Genomic DNA, 27,104 nt, shown 5'->3' with positions numbered 1-27,104 from the left:
AGTGTATTCGATTGATCAGTGTTGGTATCCTGTGATTCAATAATGCTATACCCCAGTAAAGCAGTGAGTTTCGAGGACAGTAAAGTGGTATCCGAGCTGTGGTATCTGGAGTCGTTATAATAGTTATAGTGGTTGTGAACTGTGCATTCATATATGTGTACTCGTTCGTTATTCTCATGATTATTCTGTTGATTAAATGTTCATGCACAAACCCTTGCATTTAGCCTTCCCTGCTTGCATACTCAGTACATCTTAGTACTGACGCATTCGCGCTATGGTGTTCTTTTATTTTGGGGCACCATAGGTTCAGAGGAGTGAAACTTGGAGCATCTTAGAAGTCACTTGTATAGCAACATTGGGTGCAGCAGTGAGTCCTCATCATTCGAGAATGTTGTTATTACAGTATTTGATTTTAGTAGACGGAGTTAGTTGGGGGAATTATCCCTTTAACTCCACAGTTCAGGCAGTGTAGAGGCTTTTCAGACAGATGTATTAGTGTGTGGTTTAAGGTATTGTATATTTCTAGATGTTTGAACCTTATGGCAAGTGTTAGTCAATTTTCACATGTATTTTATTATATTATGCAGTGAACAGGTACAGATATTAGAAAAAAGGTTAGCTTGTGGTCCTTCGGGATCATAAGCACCGTGAGGCATTTTGGTTCTCGGGAATCGGGGGTTACAATGGGTAATCTATTGCAACAGAAGACCCATCTATCGTAACTGATGGCATACCTGTTTCAATATCTTTGTTTGAGTTAAATTATTTTATTTGAAAGAAGATGTACCACATCATTCGAAGGGTTAAAGAGATCAGCCTTCTTAATTTTTGGGTTTCCCGTTTCAGCCACCCACCTAAGGATCCTTGGATGAGAACCCTCATCTGGGTAATCCTTGAAATGATTTCGGAGGTAAGGAATGGCTTCAAATGCCCAAGACAAAAAAATTTAAATAGGAGGCAAGCAAAAAAAGTCATAGTAATTATTCAATATAAATTACTGGATGAGTAAACAAATAATGATTAAATTTACCATGAAACCCCAAGAAAGGTCGTATAAAGTGATCATCGTTGGGGATAACGTTGTCAGTAAATATTTCATAGTCAAGTAGTAGCTGTCATATCCCCAGGGATAATTGTTGAATTTCTCAAAATCATCAGTAATCTTCAGCAAATCATCTTCTATGACTTTGTTGACGTCTCTTGCCAATGAGCAAACCAAACCAAGCACAACTACTCCCTGTATTGCTTTGGTATGGTTTTATCCTTGATATGTTATATCAAATCATTGGTTTTGCACCCATGTCCAGCAATGTCCAACAACCCATCTATTTTTTCCTTGCATTTGTCGGTTTTGGTGGGTGGTCTAGTTTTGGTGGGTGGTCTCTTGGACAATGCCTTACCACTATTTGATGGTGGTGGTTTGGATGTACTTATTGCCTTGGACCTTTTGCGTGATGTTTTATTGGTGAGAGGTTCTTCTAGACGATCACATCTCAAGACCGTCACTATGGCAAACTCTTTCAAGCAAAACAAACCGGCATACCACAATAGTTGATCTAGATTTCATCCATCTTTTCCCCCTCCAAATATTTATCATCCACCACGTACTTGATCCTGCGCTTAAGAATACCATATACCATGATCATTTAGAAATGGACAGTGTGGTTCTCAGGCAGCTCAAGAAAGTATCCAAAGCAGCTCATCTTAAAAAGTCCGTCTATGTTTTCATTCTTCATAATATTCCTAAATTCTTCAAAAGGTTTCCCCAACTGACATGTAAGAACAAAATCACTAGTTAGTTTTGTAGGGTGATCTATTGTCATTGCATCTTAAAAACTGTCAATACTAATAATTTTGACAACCTCATGCTAGGATTTCGATATTAATTCACGCTCCATTGGTGATAGATTATCATCCTCTTTCTCACTTTCTTCTCCCTCCTCTTATTGTTTATCTTCTTCTTCTTCCTCCTCACTTTTATTTTTATCATCACCATCTATAGACCTTTGTCCACCTCCCTCAATGTCATTTTTATAACTTTTCTCAGCTTCACTTTTCCCTGACTGAGATTGTTCGGGAAGATCCTCCGAATCCCTCTGAGACATATTTTACCTACAAACAATAGAAAAGGAAAAATTACTTTACAATTGATGTATGCATAAATTTAAAAAAAAATACATTACAAACACCACCAATACCGACACCATAAATACCACCAACATCCAGCATAAATACCACCAGTGCCACCACGACGAGCACCAACACCACCAACACGACCGCCAACATCACAAACACTATCCAATAATACCATGACAGTCAACGGAACACTGCGACAAAAACTAGGGTTTTCTCAGGTTCCTAGATTAATCAATTTAGGTAGTTGTTGAACATATGAACTCAATTGAAATTGTATAAAAACAAAGGTTCAACCTATTGCAACAGATGACTTAGCTATTGAAATTTATCAAACAGATATATACATCTGCTGCAACAAATTAACTATTTGTTGTAAATTATCAAATAGGTGTTGCCATCTATTACGACATATGACCGAGCCGTTGGAAATTTTCAAACAAAAATTGTCATATGTTGTAAAGTATGACTTATATGTTTTAAGATCTTTTTTTATTTATTTATTTTAAAGCAATTTAGGTATTAGTTGAACATATTAGGTAATAAGAATCTCTTCAACTCAGAGTGATCGATCGACGAATCTAGTCAGGGGAATACAAAATCATCTCATCATGCAATTGCCAAAAGACTCATTGAAAGTTGTAGTTGACCCTATGAGAACTCACCCCTAGTCCTAGATTAATCAATTAAGGTATTAGTTGAACATACAAACTCAATTGAAATTGTATAAAAATAAATGTTCAATACGTTGCAATAGATATTTGGAATTTATCAAATAGATTAAGTCATCTGTTGCAACAGATTACCCATCTATTATAAATTATCAAATAGGCGCTGCCATCTGTTACGACAGATGACCGAGCCGTTGGAAATTTTCAAACAAAAATTGTCATCTGTTGGAAAGTATGACTTATATGTTTTAAGATTTTTTTATTATTATTTTATAGCAATTTAAGTATTAGCTTGACAATGAGGTAATAAGAATGGCTTCAACTCAGAGTGATCGATCGAAGACTCTGTGACTAAGGAGGAACACGATACAAATATCATGCAATTGCCAAAAGACTCAATTGAAGTTGTAGTTGACCGTATGAATTCACCCCTAGTCCAAGATTAATCAATTTAGGTATTAGCTTGATAATGAGTTAATAAGAATCGTTTCAACTCGGAGTGATCGATCGACGACTCAGGTCGGAAGGAATGCAATACCAACATCATACAATTGCCAAAAGACTCAATTAAAGCTATAGTTGACCCCATGCTCACCCCTAGTTCTAGCTAAATCAATTAATGTTGTAGTTGAACATATGAACTCAATTGAAACTGTATAAAAATAAATGGTCAACCTATTGCAATAGATGATTTATCTATTGGAATTTATCAAACAGATTAAGTCATCTATTGCAAAAGATTAACTATCTGTTATAAATTATCAAATAGGCGTTGCCATATGTTACAACAAATGACTGATCCATTGGAAATTTTTAAACAAAAAGTGTCATCTGTTGTAACAGATGATTGAGCGTTGGAAATTTTCAAACAAAAAATTTCATCTGTTGTAATAGATGACTTATATGTTTTAAGATTTTTTTTAATTTAAAGAAATTTCCTAATTTCCTGTCTGAGATAAAAAAGATAAAATTCTAAGGCGGTAAAAAATATTACTTGGATAACTCAAAAATCTCCTCCTTGAGTAGTCTTATCTTGTCTTTTCAATATCATCGTCTCCTCGTGCTCCTCAAAAGTTATTAATGAAAATATAAAATCTATCTCTATAATTCTCTCTTCTTCAACCATAAATTAACATAACTCATCTCTCTTCTTTATTCAGATTCATAATTCTCTCTCTCTTCTTTAGGGTAATCATAACCACCTCTTTTTTTCTCTTTTTTCTCTTCTCTTTTGCATGAGGACCCTTTCGAATATCAACCGATCCCCCCAATATCTTTGCTTGACTGAAATGGGTATTCTGATCCCTTTGGTTTTTTAACATTGCAGGTATATTCACTATTGCTCTTTACTCTCATCTTCTTCTTTGAATGTTATTTAAATTAGATATATACATCTATTATTATTATTGATTTACCTATTACCAATTTCCTATTTATTGATAAATGAGTGTTGGTGTTGTTGGAATATGTGGTGTTTGTGTTGTTGATGGTGTTGGAACATATAGTGTTATTTCTTTATTGTTGATGTTGTTGTTGGTGCTGCAATAGTTTCCTCAACTGTTGCAACTGATGAATCAGCTGTTGGAACAGACGGAGCAACTGTTGGAAGAAATCAAACCAGTAGCAAGGATGGGTTGATTTATTCTAACAGATAACCCATTTGTTGCAATATGTCATTCATCTGTTGCCACAAATGCGTCGCCTGTTGCAATAGATGACTCATCTGTTGAACGGATGGAGAATCTGTTGCATCAGATGGGTTATCTATTTATTCATTGAATTTTGTGTTACCTTTTTATAATGTTCTTTTTGTTCTTCTCTTATTTGACATCAAATGTTTTTCTCTTATTTGCAAATTAAAGGAAGTAAAACTGGATAAAATTTTGCCCGACCAGCATTAAAGGCTGGAGTAAAAATAGGTTCAGAGAAATAAGTTGTTTGAAGATGGAACCACTTTATAGGTGGGAGGTATGTATTACTGATCAACCTATCGTGAAAACACATATGCAGTACACTAATTTTATGAATTTTAGTTCTTTACCTAATAGGAGTTAATCTTTCAAACAAGATATGGCATTTTACAGTTAAGATTGTTAGGTTCGAACTGGTAAGGCTAAGGGACCAAGTAGGTGGTATCGATACCCTGTTACGATTTAATAAAGATTTTGGTAATATTTATATGTCAAGTTTGAAGAAAGGTTCAAGTTTTTTGGTGATAGTGCAAACATTCAAATAGTGATTGGACTAATTTTAAGGGTTCAATGGACTTTTAAAAGCCTCCGAAGCCTTACACTGTGACAAACAAGAATGGAAAATTAATAGAAATTCCCCTGGTCCAAATTTATATGTATGGGTTGCTCGAGGAGACTATTATACAACAGAAGGTGATTGAAAAAATAACTGTGTGGGAAGGGGGAGGTGGAGAAGACCATATATCAACTCAGACCTTATTTAAGTAGAAACACAGGGTAGGGAGGAAAGTGTAGCAAAACTGGTGGATGAAATTGACATGAAAAATGAAAAAAATGAATAAGCTGCAAATGTGAAAGTGTATCCAAAAATGAAAATCCATCCGTCCATTTTGAAAAGAAAAATGTTGAAATGGACTGGAGCTATGCACTTTGTTTGGGGACTACAACTAGATAGTGTATCTTGAATGAATACCCACAAAATGCAAGACCATAACTCTAAGGTTGCAGCTTTGTGAGCACCGATGGTGGTAAGATTGTCGGCCAGGATTGAAACCTGAACCAACAACTCCTGGAGTAAAAATAAGGGATCAAGCCAAGGTGGCAATTTCTGAAGTTAAACTTACATCCCAGGCCTTCCTCTTGTGGTTCTGGTGAGGTCAAAGGTAGTGGAAACAACAAGGCATGGGATTTCTACCCAACTTCGGACCTTCTTGTTTCTACTTCCATTGACCTGATCAGAACCACAAATAGAAGGCATGAGATGCAAGTTAGACTTCAGAAATTGACGCCTTGGCTTCCCTTATTTTTACTTATGGAGTTGTTGGTTCAGTACCAATCCTCTATGCTCGCCAAGCTGTTTCCTTATAGTTCTAATCCTGCACTTTGTGGGTCTTTATTAAGGCCACGCTCTCTAGTCGCAGTACCTAGAAAAGTGTCTAGCTCTAGTCCTCTTGAGCATTTTCTTTTTCAAGAACACCTGACAGATTTTAATATTTGGATGCACTTCCACATTTGAAGCTCATTCATTTTTTTCATCTCTCAAGTCAATTTCATTGGCCAAATTCGCTAGAAATTCCTTACTTACTTCCCTGTGTTTCCTCTTAAATAAGGTTTGAGATAATAAATAGACTTCTCTACCTCCCCGTTCCTGCATAGGTATTCTCCCAAGCACCTTCTGTTGTATAATAGTCGCCTTGCGCAACCCATCCATATCAATTTGTACCAGGGGAATTTTTGTTGGTTTTCTATTTTTGCTTGCTGCAATGCGAGGCTTTGGTGGCCTTTCAAAAGTCTATTGTACCACTAAAATCAGTTCAATCACTATTGGATATTTACACTACCGCTAAAAACTTGAACCCTTCTCAAAACTTGATACATAAACATGAGCAAAACTGTCATTATATTAGAATAGGGTATCGACACCACCTTCTTAGAACCCTTCGACCTTATCAGTTCGAACCTACCAAATTAAACTGTAAAATATAGGATCTTATTTTAAGGATCAATGTCTAATCGATAAAAAACTGCATTCACAAAATCATTGTACTTTATTTGTGTCTGTCACGATAGCCTGATCAATAATACATAACTCTCATGCCTGAAAGTGGATGTATTCATCTGCACACATGTTATTCTTCCTACCCTATCAATGTCAGACAATGTTTATTCATCTAATGGCTATTAAAAAAGAGATGAACAGTCGTGAATTTTTGTCTAGCACATTCAAAATAGCTGATGAATCAAATTCTCCATCTGTTGCAACTGATGAATTAGCTGTTAAAAGAAATCAAAATATCTTCTCTAATAGATGGTCTAATTGCAACAGATAATCCATATATTGCAACAAATGTCTCATCTATTTCACATACAGACCATCTATTGCAACAGATGGTAAATCATTCAAAATAGCTGATGAATCAAATTCCCTATCTGTTACAACTGATGAATCAATAATTAGAAGAAATCAAAACATCTTCTCTAACAGATATCCCATCTTTCGCAATAGATAATCCATATATTGCAACAGATGTCTTATCTGTTGCACATATAGACCATTTATTACAATATATAGTAAATCTATTGTTACAGTGGGTTATTTGTTGTGACAGGTGGAGGATCTGTTGCAGCAGCTCAATAATAACAGCTATTATTATGTATCAAACCATTTTGAAAATGTGAGAAGTTTGAATGTAAAAGAAAAAGTCTCAACTTTTCATAGAAAATAAAAAGGCAGCAGTTTGAATGTAATTAATACATTGGAGCTGAACAATCGTGCATTTTTGCCTAACATATTCAGATTCAATCCTCTATAAATAGGTCCCTCCTTAATCTTCGTTCTACTCTACTTTTATTTATTCTTGCATTTTCTCATCTTCAACTACTTCTATTCAAAGAGCATATTCCTTTCTCGTTGAGGTATGTTTTTTTTGCATAAATCTACCAGTTGGTAGTATATGTTGTATTATATTCGGACTCTTTTCTTTACTTTTGTGTTTACATTTTTTATCAATTCATATGTATTCTAGATATAGCTGGTCCTGTTTGGGACATTGGTATTCTACGCAACACTGTGCGGGTACTTCAGAGGTAGGTTAACGACCTGTAAAAGGAGTTGGTCATCGTGAGTGTAAGGATGTTTAGAGAGATGCAAAGGCTGATGAGGGCCCTACTGCTGCTGGTTGATTGGCCAGCTGACAATAATAATGATGTTAATGATAATAATAATAATAATTAGAATGTTTTTTTTCTATTAGCATATGTATTTTAATTTTTCTATATTGGATGTATACCTAATGTATTTTATTTTTCGTTTAATGAAAAATTTATTTTTAGTTGACTTTGGATTTTTAATTCTTATTCAATTTTCATTCTGTCTATTTTTTATTCTAAATATACATGTTAACATGTCGACGGCTGGAGGTAAGGAGTAATTTTGAATCCAGCAGCAATAGCAATTTTGGCTTTTGAGTTCTTTCAACAGATAGACCAATTGTTGGAACAGATTGGTCATCGGTTGGGTTTTTGTAAATAGAATATCCATCTGTTGCAATAAATTTATCATCTGTTTGAGGAAAACATTCCAGTTTGATGAACTGTATTGTGTTCTTCCAGCTAATGTTCATCTGTTGCATCAGACAGGTAAACTGTTAAAAATAATTGTGGTTTGCTGTATTTAGTTCATATTTTGCCTTTTTTTTATTGATGCACAAGTTATTAAAAAAGATATTTTATATATAATAAATGATAACATTACATTCACAACAATGAGTTAAATATATAAAAATCCATAACAAACAACAACACAAGTTATTGCAATTACAACGATTAAGGTGGATTACGATTCGGGCATGTAGTTCTTTTGTGGCCAGCGCGCTTACATACGGAGCACTTGTTTCTTCTTGATGGAAATGATTCTCTAACTCCACGCCTCCTCTTATATGGATTTTTTTCAGGTTTGATAGTGCTTGTGTCAATATATAGAAGAGGTATTAATCTCCACAAAAGCTCTGCAGGAATAACCCAAGATTCTTCAGGAGGCACCAGGTAATATGCCCACTATATACCATTATATATTTTTTCATCGAATAATATGGAGAGGAATGATCATAAATTTTAGATTTATATTTTGCACCGTATTGAGATCGAAGTGCTGCCACATCATGTGGACAAGGTATTTTGTCCAAGTCAAAAACTCTTCACGTACAAGATCTTGTTTGAAGATCGATCGTGACAACATCACCATCACCAGTTATACTGAATTTGTAATCTGCTATTTGATGAGTAATAACCTATTCCCTAGAATGATGTTCGTTGATATTATTTCTTCCACTTCTAGAACAAATGGAGTTCTTGCATCCTTGAACTGCACACACCTTTCGTTAAAAAATTGGCGATACTTCTTGTTTATTTTTTCAAATAGAGACTTGATGGGAAATTCTCTTTCATCACCAAATAACGAATTCACTGATTCAGTTATGTTTGACGTCATAATATTGTACCTATAAAAAAATCACTTAGTACGACATTATACTAAACTTGTAACTCAATCGAGACATTAAATTCATAAGACTGTACCTATTTGCCAGACAAAATGCTTGGCTCCATCTCTACTATATGCTTTAGCTGCTCTATAAAAATGGGTCACGACCTATTCATTGTGAAAGTTGGTCCGAATGTTCTCTCCAAGATGCCTGATGCAACAACCAAAGTAAGCTTAAGTGAAGAAAATTGAACCCATCTTTGGAATACTTGGATGCCTATCCGAAACAAAACACAACTCTTCGATATCTTTGACGTAGCTTCACAGTCGTTCAAAAAAAATCATAAAAGGCATCACATTTCTTGCCCACTACACAAAAAATGGTAGGAAAGATGTGATTCTCCATATCCTGCGCCACCGCCGCTAGCAGAACTTCATTATACCTGCTCCTCAAGAAGGTATTGTCGATGGCTATGCCTTTTGTCAAATGTTAAAAACCTTGAATCCAAACACTATAGGATATAAAAAAGTACTTGAACCTTCCATCTTCATCAACATGAAATGCCATCTTACTTCCGGGATTTGTAGACTCAAGCACGTAACGATAGGTATCCAAGACTACATACTTATGCTCGTGTGACCCCCTAACCAAGTATTTGGCAATCCCTATGGTCGTATATATCTTCTAATAACTGACCAGGACACCCAATTCCGTAAGGAGTTGATTGGCCATAACCCTTGTAGAAGGGCCTTTGCCATCGGAGAAACTATTCTTGAAATATTCACCAAGGACCTTTGACGTGGCATGAGGATTTTGGCTTGAGATATGCTATGAACCACATGTGTGATACTTTTCATGTTTATGGATGATGAATCTATCAGAACTTATGTACGTCACCGCTCTCAACCACAACTTGTAATTTGAATTAGCATATTTATAGGAAAAAACACTGCTCAAATTAATCGCCTTCTTTATTCTGAAATCTTTTTTCAAGCAAGAAATAAACAAAGTGGTAGATAGTTCTTTATTGGCCTTGAATGACATTCCATTGAAAAAGCCAGTCCCATCGTCTTGAAGATTGCCAGACTGTGTCGATTGAGAAGAACTTCCACCATATTGGTCGCATCAACGGGCGTAGGTGTTTGATCATCATCTGTAATATTCATGTCAAGATCATCCAACCTATCATCAAAGATGTCTTGTTGTTGTTCTTCTTCTATATTCTGGTTCTCATTCTCTCTCATTTTTTCAACCACGTACACCCTTAACACCGGTCTGGATAAATCACAAAGATAAGAATACAACTGAACCTGATCGGTTATCTTAAAAGGTAGTATCCTCTAATTTTCTAAAGGGTTATGCATCTAGATGATGATGACTTCTTTTAGTTTACAATTCAGTCCATAATAGCTGATAATTAAGTTCACAAAATCATCATACGAAACATCACTTTCGACTATTATAGCTATCGTCTCTTGCATTTCACCCTCTTTCCAATACCATACATATCGATTGCTCTTCTCGATCCATTGACTATGACAATCCACCCCAATTGTTATTGATCCCTCCATTAGTGGTACCTAAATAACATTTGTTAAAAAAAGTTAATAATGATTTCATAGTGCCGTACATGAGGTAAAAAATAAGTTACAACAGGTAAGTGATCAGTTGCAATAGATTACTTACCTATTGGAATTTATGTTACGCTCCTGAAGCTGATTTCAACAGATGAGTCATCTGTTGTAATAGGTGAATCATATGTTGCAACAAACTGTATATCTGTTTCAACAGATGAAGCACCTGTTGGGATAGATGTTACATTACTAAGGCATCTTTGAAGCTGATTCCAATAAATAAGTGACATGTTGCAACATATAATTAACCTGTTGCGACAGATAACTTACCTATTGCAACAGATGACGCGTCTGTTAGAATCGAGTTCAAGTTCTATTACAACAGGTTACTAATCTTTGCAACAAATATTTACCCTGTTGCAATCGATAACACGTCTGTTAGAACTGAGTTTAGGTTCTGTTGTAATAGGTTACTAATCTATTGCAATAGATATTTATCATATCATATTGCACCAGATAACTAATCTGATGTAACAGATTGGTCATATATTACAACAGATGACCCATCTGTTCAATTCATATTACGACACTATAAAACTATAAATATGAATCTAATATATGAGTCTTCTGTTAAAATAGATGTCTTATATGTCGCAATAGATGATTGATCTATTTAAACAGATGGCTCTTATGTTGCATTCATGTTTGCATGTTATCGTTGAAAAAAATAGTTCAATCGCAGTTACCTAGATGACAAATTTAACTAAAAGTCATAAATTGACTTACCAAAGTCTCCTATGAAGTAATTCCAAAGTGAAAATTGATGTACAAAATAAAATTTAACCTGAGAAATTGGTCAAAGAGTAGCACTAGTGGTAACAACAACAACAACAATGGTCAACAAGAAGAAGATAAAGAAGATAATGAAGCAGAAGATGATGAATAAAGCAGCAGCAACAATAAGCAACAAAAATTGCTAAGAGAGAAAATAATAATGGATGAGAAGAGAGAGAAACATATCTTTTCTCCCTCCGTCTCCCGTTATATTAGGTAAGCATTTGGATCAAAGTGTATATTTATAAACTTGTGGGCTATTCTCAAACTTACCCAACTTTCTTAATTCATAATAAAGTAATTTTCACCTCCACTTAATTATTAAGACTTATGTCACCTACACCTTATTTTCAAATTCTTTTGTCACTTTTAGCTCAAAGCCCCAATATTACTGAAATTTCATTTGTAATTTTCAGGCTTTAATAGAAAAAAAGAACCAAAAATATGTTTATTTGGCCTTTTCACGTGTCTGTGTAGTGTGGAATCCACACAACTTGCTAAATCTGGAAAAATGTTAAATTGTTATGAAATATAAAATAGAGATGAACAAGAGTAGAGAGTAATTCTTATTTCTCTTAAGGGAGTAATTCTTATTTCTCTTGAGAGATTCTCTTGGGATCATGGGGATAATTTACAATGAATAAAACCCTTCTATTTATAGGGAAAATTACTCTTAGTTTCTCTCCAAAAGATAGATACTTCAATCCTGGTAGATTTCAACTAGATCTTGATAGATCTTATCTATATTCTTGATAGACATTCACTATAATGTAAATATATTTATAACACTCCCTCTTGAATGTCTACTTGATAGATAATGTGTCTCGTTAAAATCTTCCTAGAAAAAACCCAATGGAGAAAAAATTTAGTGAAGGAAAAAGAGTATACATCTCTAACAACAAGTATTTCGGCTGCCTCATTAAAAACCTTACGAGGAAAACCTAGCAGGACAAAACCTCATAAGAAAAAAAGAGTACAATGCGTATTAACTCTCCCTAATGAGATCATCCTTGAACCTTTGCATCCCGATCTTATGCACCATCTTTTTGAAAGTTGCAATTGAAAGAGACTTGGTGAATAAGTCAGCCACATTATCACTTGAACAAATCTTTTATGAATCCTCCCTTACGTTGTGTTGTGCATGCTGCATTATCTCCGTATAAAATTGTGGGTACATTATCACATTTCAAACCATATTTTTCTAGAATAAGATGTATCATGGACTTCAACCATCATATTCTCAGCTTGCTTCATGAATAGCTATTATCTCAGTATGGTTCGATGAAGTGGCTAGATAAACTACTTGGTATATCTCCAAGATATGGCAGTATCTCCATATATGAATGCATAGCCCATTTGAGATCGAGCTTTATGTGGATTGGATAAATACCCAATATAAGCATGACCAATAAGATTGGAACTACAATAAAATAACGTCTTATCGATAGTCTCTTTAGGTACCGTAATATGTGTCTGATCTCATTTCTATGTCTCCTAGTAGGAGCATAACTATACCTTGCTAACAAATTAATCGAAAAGCTACATGCTTTGTAGTATTTGCAAGATACATGAGTGCACAAATTACACTAAGATATGGTGCTTCATAACCAATCCAATTCGGTATATTGCTCATTTCAGCAAATAATATATTGCTTTTGAAAACTTTCTAAGAGTTCCAACAATTTTCAAGCTATAATCCTATACAATATAGTGATTAAAAATAAGTTTTCCAGAAACTTTTATATGCTTCAAACATTTTGAATCCTTTAAAAGTTCCATATAGATTATAGTCAAGTGACAATAACCAAAATTTCGTGTGTGGCATCTTTTAGTGTCTGGACTGCAAATCAAATAAGTTTTATGCTTAGCAAGATGTATCCTTTCATGTCACTTGATAAATGTTTCTACGTTAGCATGCTTAAATAAACGTAGAATTTGGATCCTCATAATATTTTACAATATTGTGCCTATATTTATCACAAAGATATTGATGATATATCATTTTATATCGGTTCACACTATGACATAACATTTTGAAATCTCATCACTTCACTATTTTCATGTACCTAAACCTCTTATAAGGTTTCATGAGGTGTTATGTCATAGGCTCTTCAAGAGCACATTGCCTTTTTATTATGATTATTTTCTCCTTATCCTTTTCAAGGATTGTTTCATTAGAACAGATTGATCTACCACGCTTCACGCATGCATAGACTTTATCCTTCAGGGACACAAAATAGGAGCACTTGCAGCTTAAGTATGAGATGCTTTCAACATTTGACTTGAATTATCTTTTGAATGAGGATCTGATAATAATTACTAACATATTTCATGGCTGCTTATAATCTCCCCCTTATGTTAGAAAAACTAGCACACATCCTCCATCTTCTTTGAGGAATCCATCTTAGTGAATCATGATATATTTATTAATCGTATACCGCACATCAAAATTATTATATGAAATAGTTGGTTCCTAAACTTGAACCCATTGAAATGGAATAAATAAGCATAATTTATTGGTCTAATGCATACAAGTGTTATTGTATCCAACATATCATATTTCAAACTAACACATGAAGTTTTGTTCTCATTACCAATGGTTTAGCTATTTATCAAAGGCATCCAATGTCAAACCATCATCAAGATGAATTGTCTTGATTACACAATCTGAAAGTTATACTCTTAACTCAATTTTATTGAGAAAGCAACTTTATGAATGTCAAACTACAGGTTGACAATAAACGTACAAGTGATTATCTTTTATCGATGCATCTTAAAAGATCACATGACAGGTGAACGGATCCATATTCACCTTTTATATTTTTCAGATTTTGAGGGATCAAATCCCAACATTAGTTGGTACAACCAACTTATCATGAGAACAAGAAACATTAAAAGTAATGAAGAATTTTCTAATTCTTCAATATATGTTTAATACTCACTATGCACATATTTGGAATGTCGCAATCATTCATGTCAATTTATTAACTTTTATTCTATCAAACTCCAAGTTTACCATGACATGTAACTTTTACTTTAGTAAATTTCAAATTTACTATTAAATTAGTAAATTTCAGATTTGCTACTTTATAAGTAGATTTCAAAATAACTCTTCTGAGTTATTCTGCCTTTTTAGGAAGTGAGTTCTGATACCATCACAATCTAGTGCATGTTTGTATTACTAAGTTTCACTAAATATTATCACATTCACTTTAAGGAATGGATATGCACTTAAAATAATATAAATTTTCATTCCCCAGGAATGAAATATAGTCGTGTATTAAGCCTATTATATTTTGATATCTTAGAACCTCTTTCAAGATATTGATACTACAAAAGCAAATCGATGCATACATATGATGTATTGCTACCACATTCACTTCGTGGAATAGAGCATATTCAATAAGACAAATTTCATGTCTTTCACCAAAAACATATTGGTTTACCTTAGTCATCATTATATCATTAATATAGTGGATTGAGACTTAAACTCAATGTATTATCCATATAAGGCATCTTAGGCATCGATGAGACCTCATCCCAATTCTTATCATCATGGAGCACTGTAACAACCCCCATTTTCAGACCAGGATTTAAACCATTGTTATTAGGTATACAAACTAGAACTCAATGATTTTATGTCTATATATGTGTGATGATCAAGTATATATTGTTAAAATGACCTTTTACATTTGTCGAGGTCAAAAGAATCTCCTAACTCAAAGATGAGTTGAGAACGCTCCTATCGATTAAGTTCTAGTGAATATTTCATCTTGGATAAACTTTAGATGACCATTACTCCTTGTACATGATGAATTATGTATCCTACTATATATCAAATGAAAGGTCTATAAATCTTATTTCCAACGTATTTTGTTTCACCTTAATCCGATATCATGGCAAAAACTTATACTTATTTTACTTCGGCTTGTTTTTCTGTCAACAAAGTGACGACCTAAGTTAATGGGCCATCACCTAAGTGACGACCTATCAGCCAAGTCATCACCCTAAACTAGTGAGCCATTATTTAAAGCTTCCAAGTGACGACCTGAGTCGATAGGCCATCACCTAAGTGACGACCTATCAACCCAAATCGTTACCCTTAACCTAAAACTCACAAAAATCAGCTTCTAAGTGATGACCTGAGTTGATAGGCCATCACCTAAGTGACGACCTATCAGCCCAAGTCATCAACCAAGACCAATAACTCATGAAATCAACTTCTGAGTGATGACTTGGTGTGATAGGTCATCACTTGGTTGATGACCTATCAACCAAGGTCGTCACCCTTGAAATTCAAAAATTTTAGTTAAGATATGGAATCCACACATGTTAGTTTTGATTACAGTTTAAAGCAAATAGATGCATGATTAATTTTCATTATAAACCCTTATGTTATTTTTAAGGTGGATTTCCTACAGTATGAGTGATAACTATGGAAGAGTATTTAGCACCGAGTTGGGTATGATTCCAAGGTCTCATACCCCAGAACTATGAGCCACCGTAGGTCTAAAGTCCCTATATGGGTTAAGTATAGTGATCACTCTAGCTAGGTTCTATTCCGATGACAAGGGTAGAATATGGGTAAGAGACGTTTGACTCTATGACAGCTCACATGGTTTATGTCGGCTCGAAGAAACTCCCAAAAAGAAAGAATAACAAAATAACTTTTGGAAACTAAGTGTACAGGCTCACAATTTTATTCATATACTATTTTACATAAGACATCAGCTATGAGATTTCAGATTTCAGTTTACTGATGATAAATGTGAGTCCTTTTTACACTTAGCATGCATATTTGAAAATAGATTACAAGTATAGATTTTAGAACTAGGTGTTATAGCTCACATGATTTATACAGTATTCTTTATTACCTATGATTTATGATTTTCAGCTTTCAATTATTCAAGCCAATGTGAGTTATTTACACTTAGCAAGCATCTTTTTACAAGTTTATATAAACATTGCGATATTGTTTTACTTATGTATTCAGCCCCACATGCTCAGTACATTCCAAAAGTACCAATCCACATATACGTCTCTGTGATACATTGTCTTATAATGTAAGTATCAGTTCAGTTGTAGTTCATATATCACGATCAGACAGTTGTAGATTCCAGACAATAATGATGAGTCCTCCTACTTTGGGTACTTCAGTTAGATATTATTTATGTACTTCATTTTATTTTTTTCTTATGTTTATTAATTAGTAGTAGTTGAAGTGACGTCCCAGCTTCCTATAGTCAATATAGTAGAGGCTTCATAGACTGTCAGTAGAGCTAATATATTTGATTCCAGTTTTGTTTTGTATAAGTAAAGTTGTAATCATTTATATAGCTTTGTATTGATCGGATTTAGAAAATATTGATCTTACGTACATTTCATTTAGATTTATGTATTTTATTCAGTTGCTCATGATTTATGCCAATACAAGGGTTAACTTGGGATCACGTGTAGTCCTAAGCACCGTGTGACAATTAGAGAGTAGTCTCGGGTTGTTACAAACTTGGTATCAGAGCACAAGGTTCAAGTTTCCTAGGGTGTCTGTGAAGCCGTGTCTAGTAGAGTCTTGCAGAATGGGACGGAGATATTTGTATTTTTCTTCCAGAGGCTACAGGGTATTTAAGAAAAGTTTCCTTTCTTTCATACTCTAGATCATGCTATAAAGTTGTTCCCTCAAAAACTTCTATTGATTTGTGTGTTACTCCATAATTTTCCATCTATGACTTATTCTTGAGATAACATGTTTAGTAAGTTCCAATTCCTTCCAAGATATTGCTTTCAAATTTACTATTAGTAACTTTAGAAGTCACACAAGGGGCTTGAGAGGAGCTCGCTAGTGTGTTATAAGTTTTCCAAGTTGAAAGTATGTCCTCGTCCATATGAGTTGTGCAGTTAAGATAGAATATGTTATGAATTCAGATTCCTCATTAACCCTCTTTATCTAGATAGTGCTCATGGAAGAACATAGTATGAACCCAAAGTGTTAAATAAACTTTTCATTGAGGATGCTATGACCTTAAGTGTTATGATTCATAAGTGGTAGGCCCTTCTTCTAATTTTAAGTATGTGTTTAGAAGTATAGTGACAAGAAAGATAGTAATATTGATCAAATATATATAGATAAACTTTTGAATGCGATCTAGTTAGTAGTGAGGTGATGTGTCCTTGTGTGTTAGTTTAGTGGAAGGTAGAAAAGGAGTTTAGTTAAAACTTATAGAGCTATGGAAGTAATTTGGTGTATAGATGGGTAAATAGTCATGAGGTGTAGAAGGAGGATTTGCTAGCAAATTTTAATAAGATATACCATATGATTACGATCGATTGTCATTGTTATGAGGTTCTAGTTGGCTAGCGTTTTTTATGCTTTATTTTATAGCTTCCAAGTGAGAACAGTATGTGAGGTTGGGTTGTTAATAATGTTTAGCACTAGATATTAAGTTGGAACAGTGAATGGTCATCAAGGCAGATGTAATGATTGCTTAGTTAGTGATACTAGTTATATGAAAGGTAAATCAGTAGGCTTGAAATAGTGTATGCAGGAATTTGAGCCATGTATTATGGTGTGGGTGTGCTTATGTAGCATACTTGAGAGCTAAGTTTAAATGGGTCTATTGATGTAGTAATTGATGCTACCAGCTTCATTATGAACTATAAGATGTTAAAGTTAGATGTTCAGGTGTAATAGTAGTTCTTATAGTTTAGGAAGAAATATAAGTTTAGAGATGTGATATTGTAGATTATGATGAAGGAAGTATGGTTGTTAAAGATTTGGGGATGTCTATGTTATGTGTTAGAATCTAAGTTTGAATCTTTGAAGGTTGAGCTAATAGAAAGAGAAGTTGAAAATTCTAAGTTAGTCAATTTTAAATTGTTACATGATGATTGTTGGGGCTATAAAGGGCTAAGAGTTGTATTTCAGAAGAAAGTACAAGCAGTAAGTTTTACATTATCGGGCATAGTCATTCAGGGTGAGTTTACCAATTATATGTATTATTATACCCCAGACTCTAAAGTGATTGCAGTTTAGATTAGAGTTTAGTAAAGGGTCCCATAGACTTAGTGTGATGACTTTGAGCTAAGGGGGAAATGATAAAACAAGTAACCAAGTCAAGCTCTAAGATTCTAGTAGTGATGCCAGTGTATTGTAGAACATCAGTAGGGGAGGAAGATGCCCAACCCATTCTTATCTTAGTGCAAGGTTTTTTTTCAGTCATCATGATATCTACTCATGCCTTACCTATCAGCTCTATGATCATAGATCATCTTCATGCACCTTATGGAAAAATCATGTACTCTCCTAGTTCCTAGTGTGAGGAGTTCCAGTTCACCCAGTAGTACGAATCATGTTCCATGAATTTAGAAACTCCCAACTCAGGTCATGTAGCTCATGACTCATGTACTCATGTTTTATAGTATACTCAGTTCCCATGACTCATGCTACACTCTTAATGATCAGCAAAATTTAGAATTATAGCATGTATGTCCTCAGTTTAGATCTCTTGATGAATCCATGATGTTGATACTCTATTCCTCAGGTCTTAGTAAAGTATCAAGTTATGTATCCCTTGTTTCGGATCCTCGTGTTCTAACTTTTTAGTGACCTCTTCTTATTAAGCATAGTGGTGATGAGTAATTTTTGGCTAGGAGAAATTATTGTCTGCTTGGTTGATCTAAGGTTATAAGTGTGAAGTAAGATTGAGGACAAGTTTTTGATATATTTCATGGTTAATTGAGATTTTGTGTGTGATTTTCCAAAGAATAATGCATGGAAGTTGTTAATGATAAGGATTTAGAGAATGTAAAAAGGATGCTTTTGTGGTTGTTTGCCTAGGAGTTTGTGTGTGGTTATGAAGATGGGCTTGAATGTTATGTTGAGATATAAGTGGAGAAATGCAATTTGTGTTAGTGAATCCATAGTAAGAATGTCGAGTTAGTCATGGAAGTTGTAAGGCATGTTATGCTTAGGGGTAACTCTAAAAGAGGCAAAAGATTGACTTATGTTGTTTAGACTAGTATTATGGTGTAGTGTGTTGAATCTTGTGATTTCAAGTTAGGCTTGATCATGGAAAGAGAATGTAGTTCAGTTTAGACTTTAGTAGATTGATTTATCGATGCCCATGTGAGAATTATATGTTGAATCAAATGAGTATGGTATCTAAGGGGAAGAGTATAGTTGAGGAAGTATTTGAGGAGTGCTGCCAAGCTTGAAAGTAAGAAGTGTCTCTGCCTAAAGCCTAGCAAATTCAATCCTAACTTATGAGTTATATGTTTATGTTCCATGTTACAGAGTTATAACCATGTTACGATTCCTTATTAAGCTATCTTATTCAGATCATGCCCAAGGTTCTTTGCTCCCTAAAGTCATTATAACTTCATATAAAAAGTGTCGAAGAAATACTCCAGTTGAGTATGTGCTTTTAGTATAAGTTAGTTAGTATATCCAGTAATTTAGATTAGCAGTCAGACAGATAAGTTCCTGTGGTCTCCATCTTTCCATCTAGTCTTACTAACCGATGTTACATGAATATGGCTATTCCATGAGGTAAAATGTTTGCATTTATTCAAATTATGAACTCAGCTCAGTTTATAAGTGTTCAGTGCATAATCTCAGTTTTTCAAGTCTTCCATCTCATACATTGTAACACGTTTGTATGACCTTGGTCTCATTACCTCATGAGTCATGCTTACTTAATGTACTTGGTGAGGCCATGAAACCCTTTTCCTTTGATTGTTATACGTGTCTTGTTGAGAAATAATTCCTAAATGAGAAATTGCATACCCTATTCTCTCCCTAGTAACTCTTGGAATTTTATTGTATCAGTTAGCATTTCACAGTACTATATTAATGACTGTATCATGGAAATTTTATGTGAGTTCTAAACTCCCAGAATGAATCAGTTCCTTATAGTCAGTAAAGTCAAGTCAACTCAGAAATCAGCTTCATGATAGACTTTAAAGTTTCAGCTCAGCTATATCCTTCATTAGCATACATGTTGTGTCTACATTATTCCATAATTTTAATGTTTCAATAAGTTCCTACCCATCATTAGAGGACGAATGATTCAAAGGGGGAGGTAATGTAACAACCCTATTTTTGGACTAGGATTCAAACCATTATTATTAGGTATACAGACCAGAACCCAATGATTCTATGTCTATATATGTGTGATGATTAGTTCTATAGTGTTAAAATGTCCTTTTATATTAGTCGAGGTCATAAATATCTCCTAACTCAAAGACGAGTTGAAAATGCTCCTATCGATTAAGTTCTAGTGAACATTTCAGCTTTGGTCAAATTTAGATGACCATTACTCCTTGTAAATGATGAATTACATATCCTACTATATATCAAATAAAAGGCTTTTGAATCTTCTTTCCAACACATTTTGTTTCACCTTAATCTGATATCGAAGAGAAAAGTTATACTCATTTTACTTCAGCATGTTTGTCTGTCAACAAAGTGACGACCTGAGTTGATAGACCATCACCTAAGTGACTACCTATCAGCCAAGTCGTCACCCCAAAACAGTGAGTCATTATTTTCAGCTTCTAAGTGATGACCTGAGTTGATAGGCCATCACCTAAGTGATGACCTATCAGCCCAAGTCGTCACCCTTAACCCGAAACTCACAAAAATCAGCTTCCAAGTGGCGACCTGAGTTAACAGGCCATCACCTAAGTGACGACCTATCAGCCCAAGTCATCAACCAAGACCAGCAACTCATAAAATCAACTTCTGAGTGACGACTTTGTGTGATAGGTCATCACTTGGTTGACGACCTATCAACCAAGTTCGTTACCCTTGAAATTCAAAAATTTTTATTTGAATCCGAAGGGATATTTTGGTCTTTTTCCTCAACTCCCACGACTTAAATTATCAAAATCATGTACTTAGCCATCATAAATCAGTTTTGAAAACCCCTAATCCTCTTTATTCACAAGAACAAGATTAGGGTTTCTCCTTAAGTCCATCTTCCAAGAACTTCAAGAATCCATTACATTCTCTTCAAGATAGTCAAGAATTCGAAGTTTTCAATCCAAGAACTTCAAGAAAATTCCTCGAGAATATTTCCAAGGCTTCAAAAGTCAACTCGTTCCATCAAATCAGGCCAAGCAGGGTATGTGAGGTTATGAACACGGGTATCTTTCCACCCTTGTGCCCAAAATTGCATGAATTTAAGATTCGATTACTTGTTTTGAATTAGGGTTCATACCCAAACTTCTATATATACTTGAAGCATGTTATTATTGTGAAATTTAAATATTTTAGTTTATATATCAAGAAGTGCCTATGTTATATTTTTAACTTACATGATTTAGATTGTGAATGAGATTGCACTTTCTTGATTTGTTATTGTAAAGTATTTTAAAAATCATGTTTAGCATGCACTTTTAATGTGAATTGATATGAGTTTAAAGTATGGGTTATAAGCCCTAAGTTTAAGTCTTGAGATTTCAAGAAGATTATGTTTTAAGAAACCTTTGATAAAAATGTATTCATATTTTAAGCAAGAATTGATCTTTTGATCCTCAGTTTAGATATGGAATCCACACATGTTAGTTTTGATTACAGTTTAAAGCAAATAGATGCATAATTAGTTTTCATTCTAAATTGTGATGTTATTTTTAAGGTGGATTTGATAAGTATGGGAGTAGTATTTAGCACTGAGTTGGGTATGATTCCAAGGTATCATGCCCCAGAACTACGAGCCACCGTAGGTCTAAAGTCCATATATGGGTTAAGTATAGTGATCACTCTAGCTAGGTTCTATTCCGATGGTAAGGGTAGAACAACTCTACCAACGCGGGTAAGAGGAATTGGACTCCATGACAGCTCACATGGTTTATGCCGGTTAGAAGAAACTCTCAAAAAGAAAGAAAAATAGAACAGCTTTAGAAACTAAGATTAAAGGCTCACAATTCTATTCAGATACTGCTTTACATAAGACATTAGCTATGAGATTTCAGCTTTCAGTTTACAGATGATAAAGGTGAGTCCTTTTTACACTTAGTCTGCATGATTCGAAAACAGATTACAAGTACAGCTTTTAGAACTAGGTGTTTTGGCTCACATGATTTATACAGTATGCTTTATTACCTATGATTTATGATTTTTAGCTTTTAGTTATTCAAGTCAATATGAGTCATTTACACTTAGCATGCATCCTTTTACAAGTTTATATAAACATTGAAATATTGTTTTACTTATGTATTCACCCCCACATGCTCAGTACATTCCAAAAGTACTGATCGACATATACATCTATGTGCTACATTATCTTATAATGTAGGTACCAGATCAGTTGTAGTCCATATATCACGATCAGAAAGTTGCAGATTCCTGACAGCAGATGATGAGTCCTCCTACTTCGTTTATTTATGTACTTTATTTCTTTTTTCATGTGTATTGATTAGTGGTAGTTGGAGTCATGTCCCAACTACCTATAGTTAGTATAGTAGAGGCTTCATGGACTGTTAGTAGAGCTAATGTATTTGATTCCAGTTTTATTTTGTATAAGCAGAGTTGTAATCATTTTTATATAGCTTTTTATTGATTGGATTCAGAAAAGATTGATCTTCCGCATATTTGATTCAGATTTATGTATTTTATTCAGTTGCTCATGATTTATGCCCGTACAAGGGTTAGCTTGGGATGACGCGTGGTCCTAAGCACCGTGTGACGACTAGAGGGTATTCTCGGGTCGTTACATGCACCGAGACTCTAACCCAATGTCTTATTCTTTAGTGCGATAAGATCTGAATCCATCATCTTACCCACAACCGGGCAAAATACACTAGATCTCATGTTCAAATCATTAGTAAAAGAAAGGAATTCAATTCGTTCTTATTTGTAGAACCAATTCTAATAACATAAGTGTAATTTTAAGATGTTATACAAAGACTTCCCCCGAACATCATTCCTGAAATTTAATCATCATATTAGTAGTAATTGTCATGTATAGATACTAGTATTAACTGAAACGCTACAGTGGTTAAAAGGAATATCCATCTTAAACAATACTACTTCAGAATATTAAAAGAAACCCTTTTACTTTTCAATAGTGTTGCATGCTATTTTACAGTGTCTAAGAGATAAAATTTTAAAACTCATATGATGAGTATGTAGAGTCGGTGGATCGAGTAAAAGCAAGGTTAAGAGATTAAATAATCAGAACATTATGTAATAAAGATAAGTTTTGCAAATCAACAAAAATAAAAATTAATTGGAACAGATCACCAATTTACTTTTGTAAAATATCAACGAGTTATCCACAATCATGAGTTCACCGTAACCAACAGTAGACCTAGCACATAGATGAAATTGGGACGACCTTCGTGTTGATAACGTATTATGAAATATAAAATAGAGAAGAATAAAAGTAGAGAGTAATTCTTATTTCTCTTGAGAGATTCTCTTGGGATTTTGGGGGTAATTTACAATGAATAAAACTCTTCTATTTATAGGGAAAATTACTCCTAGTTTCTCCCCAAAAGATAAGTTTCTCCCCAAAAGATAGAAACTTCAATTCTGATAGATATCAACTAGATCTTGATAGATCTTATCTATATTCTTGATAGACATTTACTATAATGTAAATACGTCTATAACAAAAATGATATAGTTGGGTCATAAATAATGGAGACAATTTTATTATATTACTTTTTAAATATAATTAATTTAATATTTTAAAAAATATACTGGACAATAATATAGTTAATAACTAAGGGTAAAATGTATAGAAATAGATAAATTATTCATTGATTTTTTAAATTGAACAAGTATTATTGAATATTTTTTTGAATAATAAGGACAAGTATTGTTGGACGGAGGAAGCACTATATATAAGTGTTTTAAAAATACACGTATTAGTTAAAGAGTCTAAGTGAAATTTCGTGTCAACTTAGGTGTTTGCATGTAACATGTTAGCAACGTACTAGCTTTTTGAAGTAGTAGTTGCTAATGTCTGATTTTGATGATAGACAATTATTTTGTACAATAGACACACATATCTTATGTGGCATTTACATGATAATCTCATTCGAATTATCACATAAATGCACATAGGATATGTGTGTCTACTTATTTAATTTATACAAATTTAAATATCTACATATGCACACTCAAATATAGAACACATAAATATCCGATGAGATCAAATTAAAAGGTATATTTACATGCCAATAAATTAAATATGACATCCTTGACGGTAGATAAAAAGTATAAAATCTCTAGTTGCATTTTTGCCTATGGCTAAAGTGTTGTCATTTATTAGGATTTAGGGTGTGCTGTGATTTTATTAAACTTAATGTGAAGTTGTTATTAGGGTGGGCTGTGATTTTATTAAAATCAATGTGAAGTTGTTATTAGGGTGTGCTGTGATTTCATTAAGATGTAATGTGAAGTTGTTGGATCGCATAATTTACTTCATTTGGTGTGAAGTTAATGCCCAAGCAACAATACAATAACTTTCAGAAGTAATAGCAATACCAATTGTTCACCTTAGGAGTGGACATGGTATGATGTAATCAAATTATTATATGAAATCAAAATTTTTAATATTATGATATTTAGCATGATATATATTTCTAAGTTTTTTTGATATTCGATATTGTATTTGCTATTTATAAATGACATACCGAAATATATATTGACGTAAATAACTTATATATATTAATAAAATACTAACAAATATACAACTTAGTATTAGTATAAAACTAAATGCATAGATGTTGGAACTTACACTTTGTTATTTAAATTAAATTTTAGGTCCATTTGTGGACCATTTTATTTATGAATATCAATCAAGAAAAATTCAAGGCCCGGCCAATTCTGAATAAAGACCCCGGTCCAATAAGCGACCCGGTCCAGAAAAGAAAGATTAAGAGTTTCCAAAAAAACTACAAAAGCCACTGCTGGCCAAGAGTGTTCACTACTCTTCACTTTTCTTCATTTCGCAGCCTCGGCTTAATGTTTTCCTCAAGTTTGAATCGACAGTTCATCTTGTATCTTCAGTGGATTACCTTCATCCTTGTATTGATGTGTTCTTGCTCTTTCTATCAACTTCACTTGGTTATGATGAGCTCTGTTTCTTTCTTCTTGACTTGATTCTCCACCTCAGTTCTAAATTATCTCTTTTTTTCTCAGTTAGTTGGGGTTTTTCCCCTGGGTGTTGCAGGCATTTGGTCAGGATGTTCATCTTCTCTAGGCCTTGTATGCTCTCACTTCCTCCTTTCTTGTCTATTATTTCTTCATTTACCCTTCTCTCACTGATGTTCTTGTTAATGCTCTGCAGATGTTGTTGTCATTTTGTTGTTAAGAAGGTTGAGCTGTTCTGAAGGGAGACTCCATCTACCCCTATTTTTGATGGCTAGAATTAGCACAGTAGAGTTGTCGTCTTTATGACAAAAACAATTATCTTTGTGCCCTTGCTTTTTTCTAATTCTCCTGGTCTTGTAGTATTTGGGACCACTTGCTGCTTTCTGAACTATATGTGAATGCTCTTTACGCATGCATGTTTATTGTTATGCTTGAATGTTAATATTCCTTGTACGAATCCTCAAATTAGGGATTTGCATCTTATCCATGTTTATATGTTTTCGAACTGCTATTAGTAACTCATAGAAATTATGATAGTCTCTAGATATTTGTGATTCGGTTACTTCATTAGACAATGCATCTGCTACTGTATTTCTTTCCTTGAATATATGTTAGATCTATTCTTGAGTTCTCCGTAGATCGTCTTTTTGTCTTCAATCGGCTCAATTAGTTCCCAAGGCATTTTCTATAGCCTGTCTATCATCCTCTTTAGTGTTAGGGAATCCATTTCTACAGTAACATCCTTAAGTTCCTTTCTTTGAATGTATTCTAGAGCCTCCTTGATTGCTTCTATTTCAGCATAAGTGTTGGAAGCCACTCCTATTCCTTTAGCTCTAGCAAATATCATGTCCTCGTATCATTCCTAACGCAAAATGCAAATGCACTCATTCTTGGATTACCTCTACTTGCTCTATTTGTGTTGCATTTGTATTTATTCTTTTCTGAGAAACTCCAGGTGACAATATGATAGTATAACTTTGGCATGTAATTTCTCAATTTAGTAACAATTTGTAGACGTTGTTCCTTTCCAATATTGATTCAAGGATACAACTTCTTTAAGAGCTTTCTGATTAGATCCTGAGTCTACCATACCAACTCCCTGTAGGTTACATTCCCACCATGTTTAGTCGCATTCCTTCTCTTCCATATACTCCAAATAGTGATTGTTGGGATAGCCTTGTAGGCTGCATCTAATTTTGGTGTTTAGTTCATTGTCCACCATGTATTGATGATCTACTGTAAGTGCATGTCCTAAATGTTTATCCCTGCAAAAATAACAAACTTCCTTCACAATCTAGTGGCTATGGGGCTGTTAGAAATAGGTGGGCCATAGTCTTCTCTTTTTTCTCCCCATAACACTACCATCTAAATACAATATTTATTCACATTCTCCTTAGATTATCATTTGCAGCAATCCTTCTCTCCCAAGCCCTCCACATAAAAATTTTATTTTGAAAGATAGACTTTTTGTCCAAAGAAGCTTGTATTCTTCTTTCTATTCCTTCTTCTGTCTCAGGATTTCCCAAGCTGATTTAACTACAAACCTTTCTTGAGAGTTTTCCATCCAACATGGATTGCCATTTGTCTATAACTTGGGAGGATTTATATTTCCAAGGATA

General features: G+C 34.0%; 1 protein-coding gene across 1 annotated transcript; it reads left to right on the top strand.

Moving 5' to 3' along the window:
* Positions 1-7,899: 7,899 nt before the first annotated feature.
* LOC107849965 lies at positions 7,900-25,913 on the top strand. Its single transcript, XM_047401677.1, has 4 exons — positions 7,900-7,915; positions 25,273-25,419; positions 25,534-25,599; positions 25,682-25,913. Exons 1-4 carry the CDS (start codon positions 7,900-7,902, stop codon positions 25,789-25,791), a joined length of 339 nt encoding a protein of 112 aa, XP_047257633.1. The 3' UTR covers positions 25,792-25,913.
* The last annotated feature ends 1,191 nt before the right edge of the window (positions 25,914-27,104 follow it).

The sequence above is a fragment of the Capsicum annuum genome, chromosome 12 (genome assembly GCF_002878395.1).
Source record: "Capsicum annuum cultivar UCD-10X-F1 chromosome 12, UCD10Xv1.1, whole genome shotgun sequence".
In the NCBI taxonomy this organism is placed as follows: Eukaryota; Viridiplantae; Streptophyta; class Magnoliopsida; order Solanales; family Solanaceae; genus Capsicum; species Capsicum annuum.
Note: the sequence above shows the minus strand (reverse complement) of the source record. Positions and strands in the feature narration are given on the sequence as shown.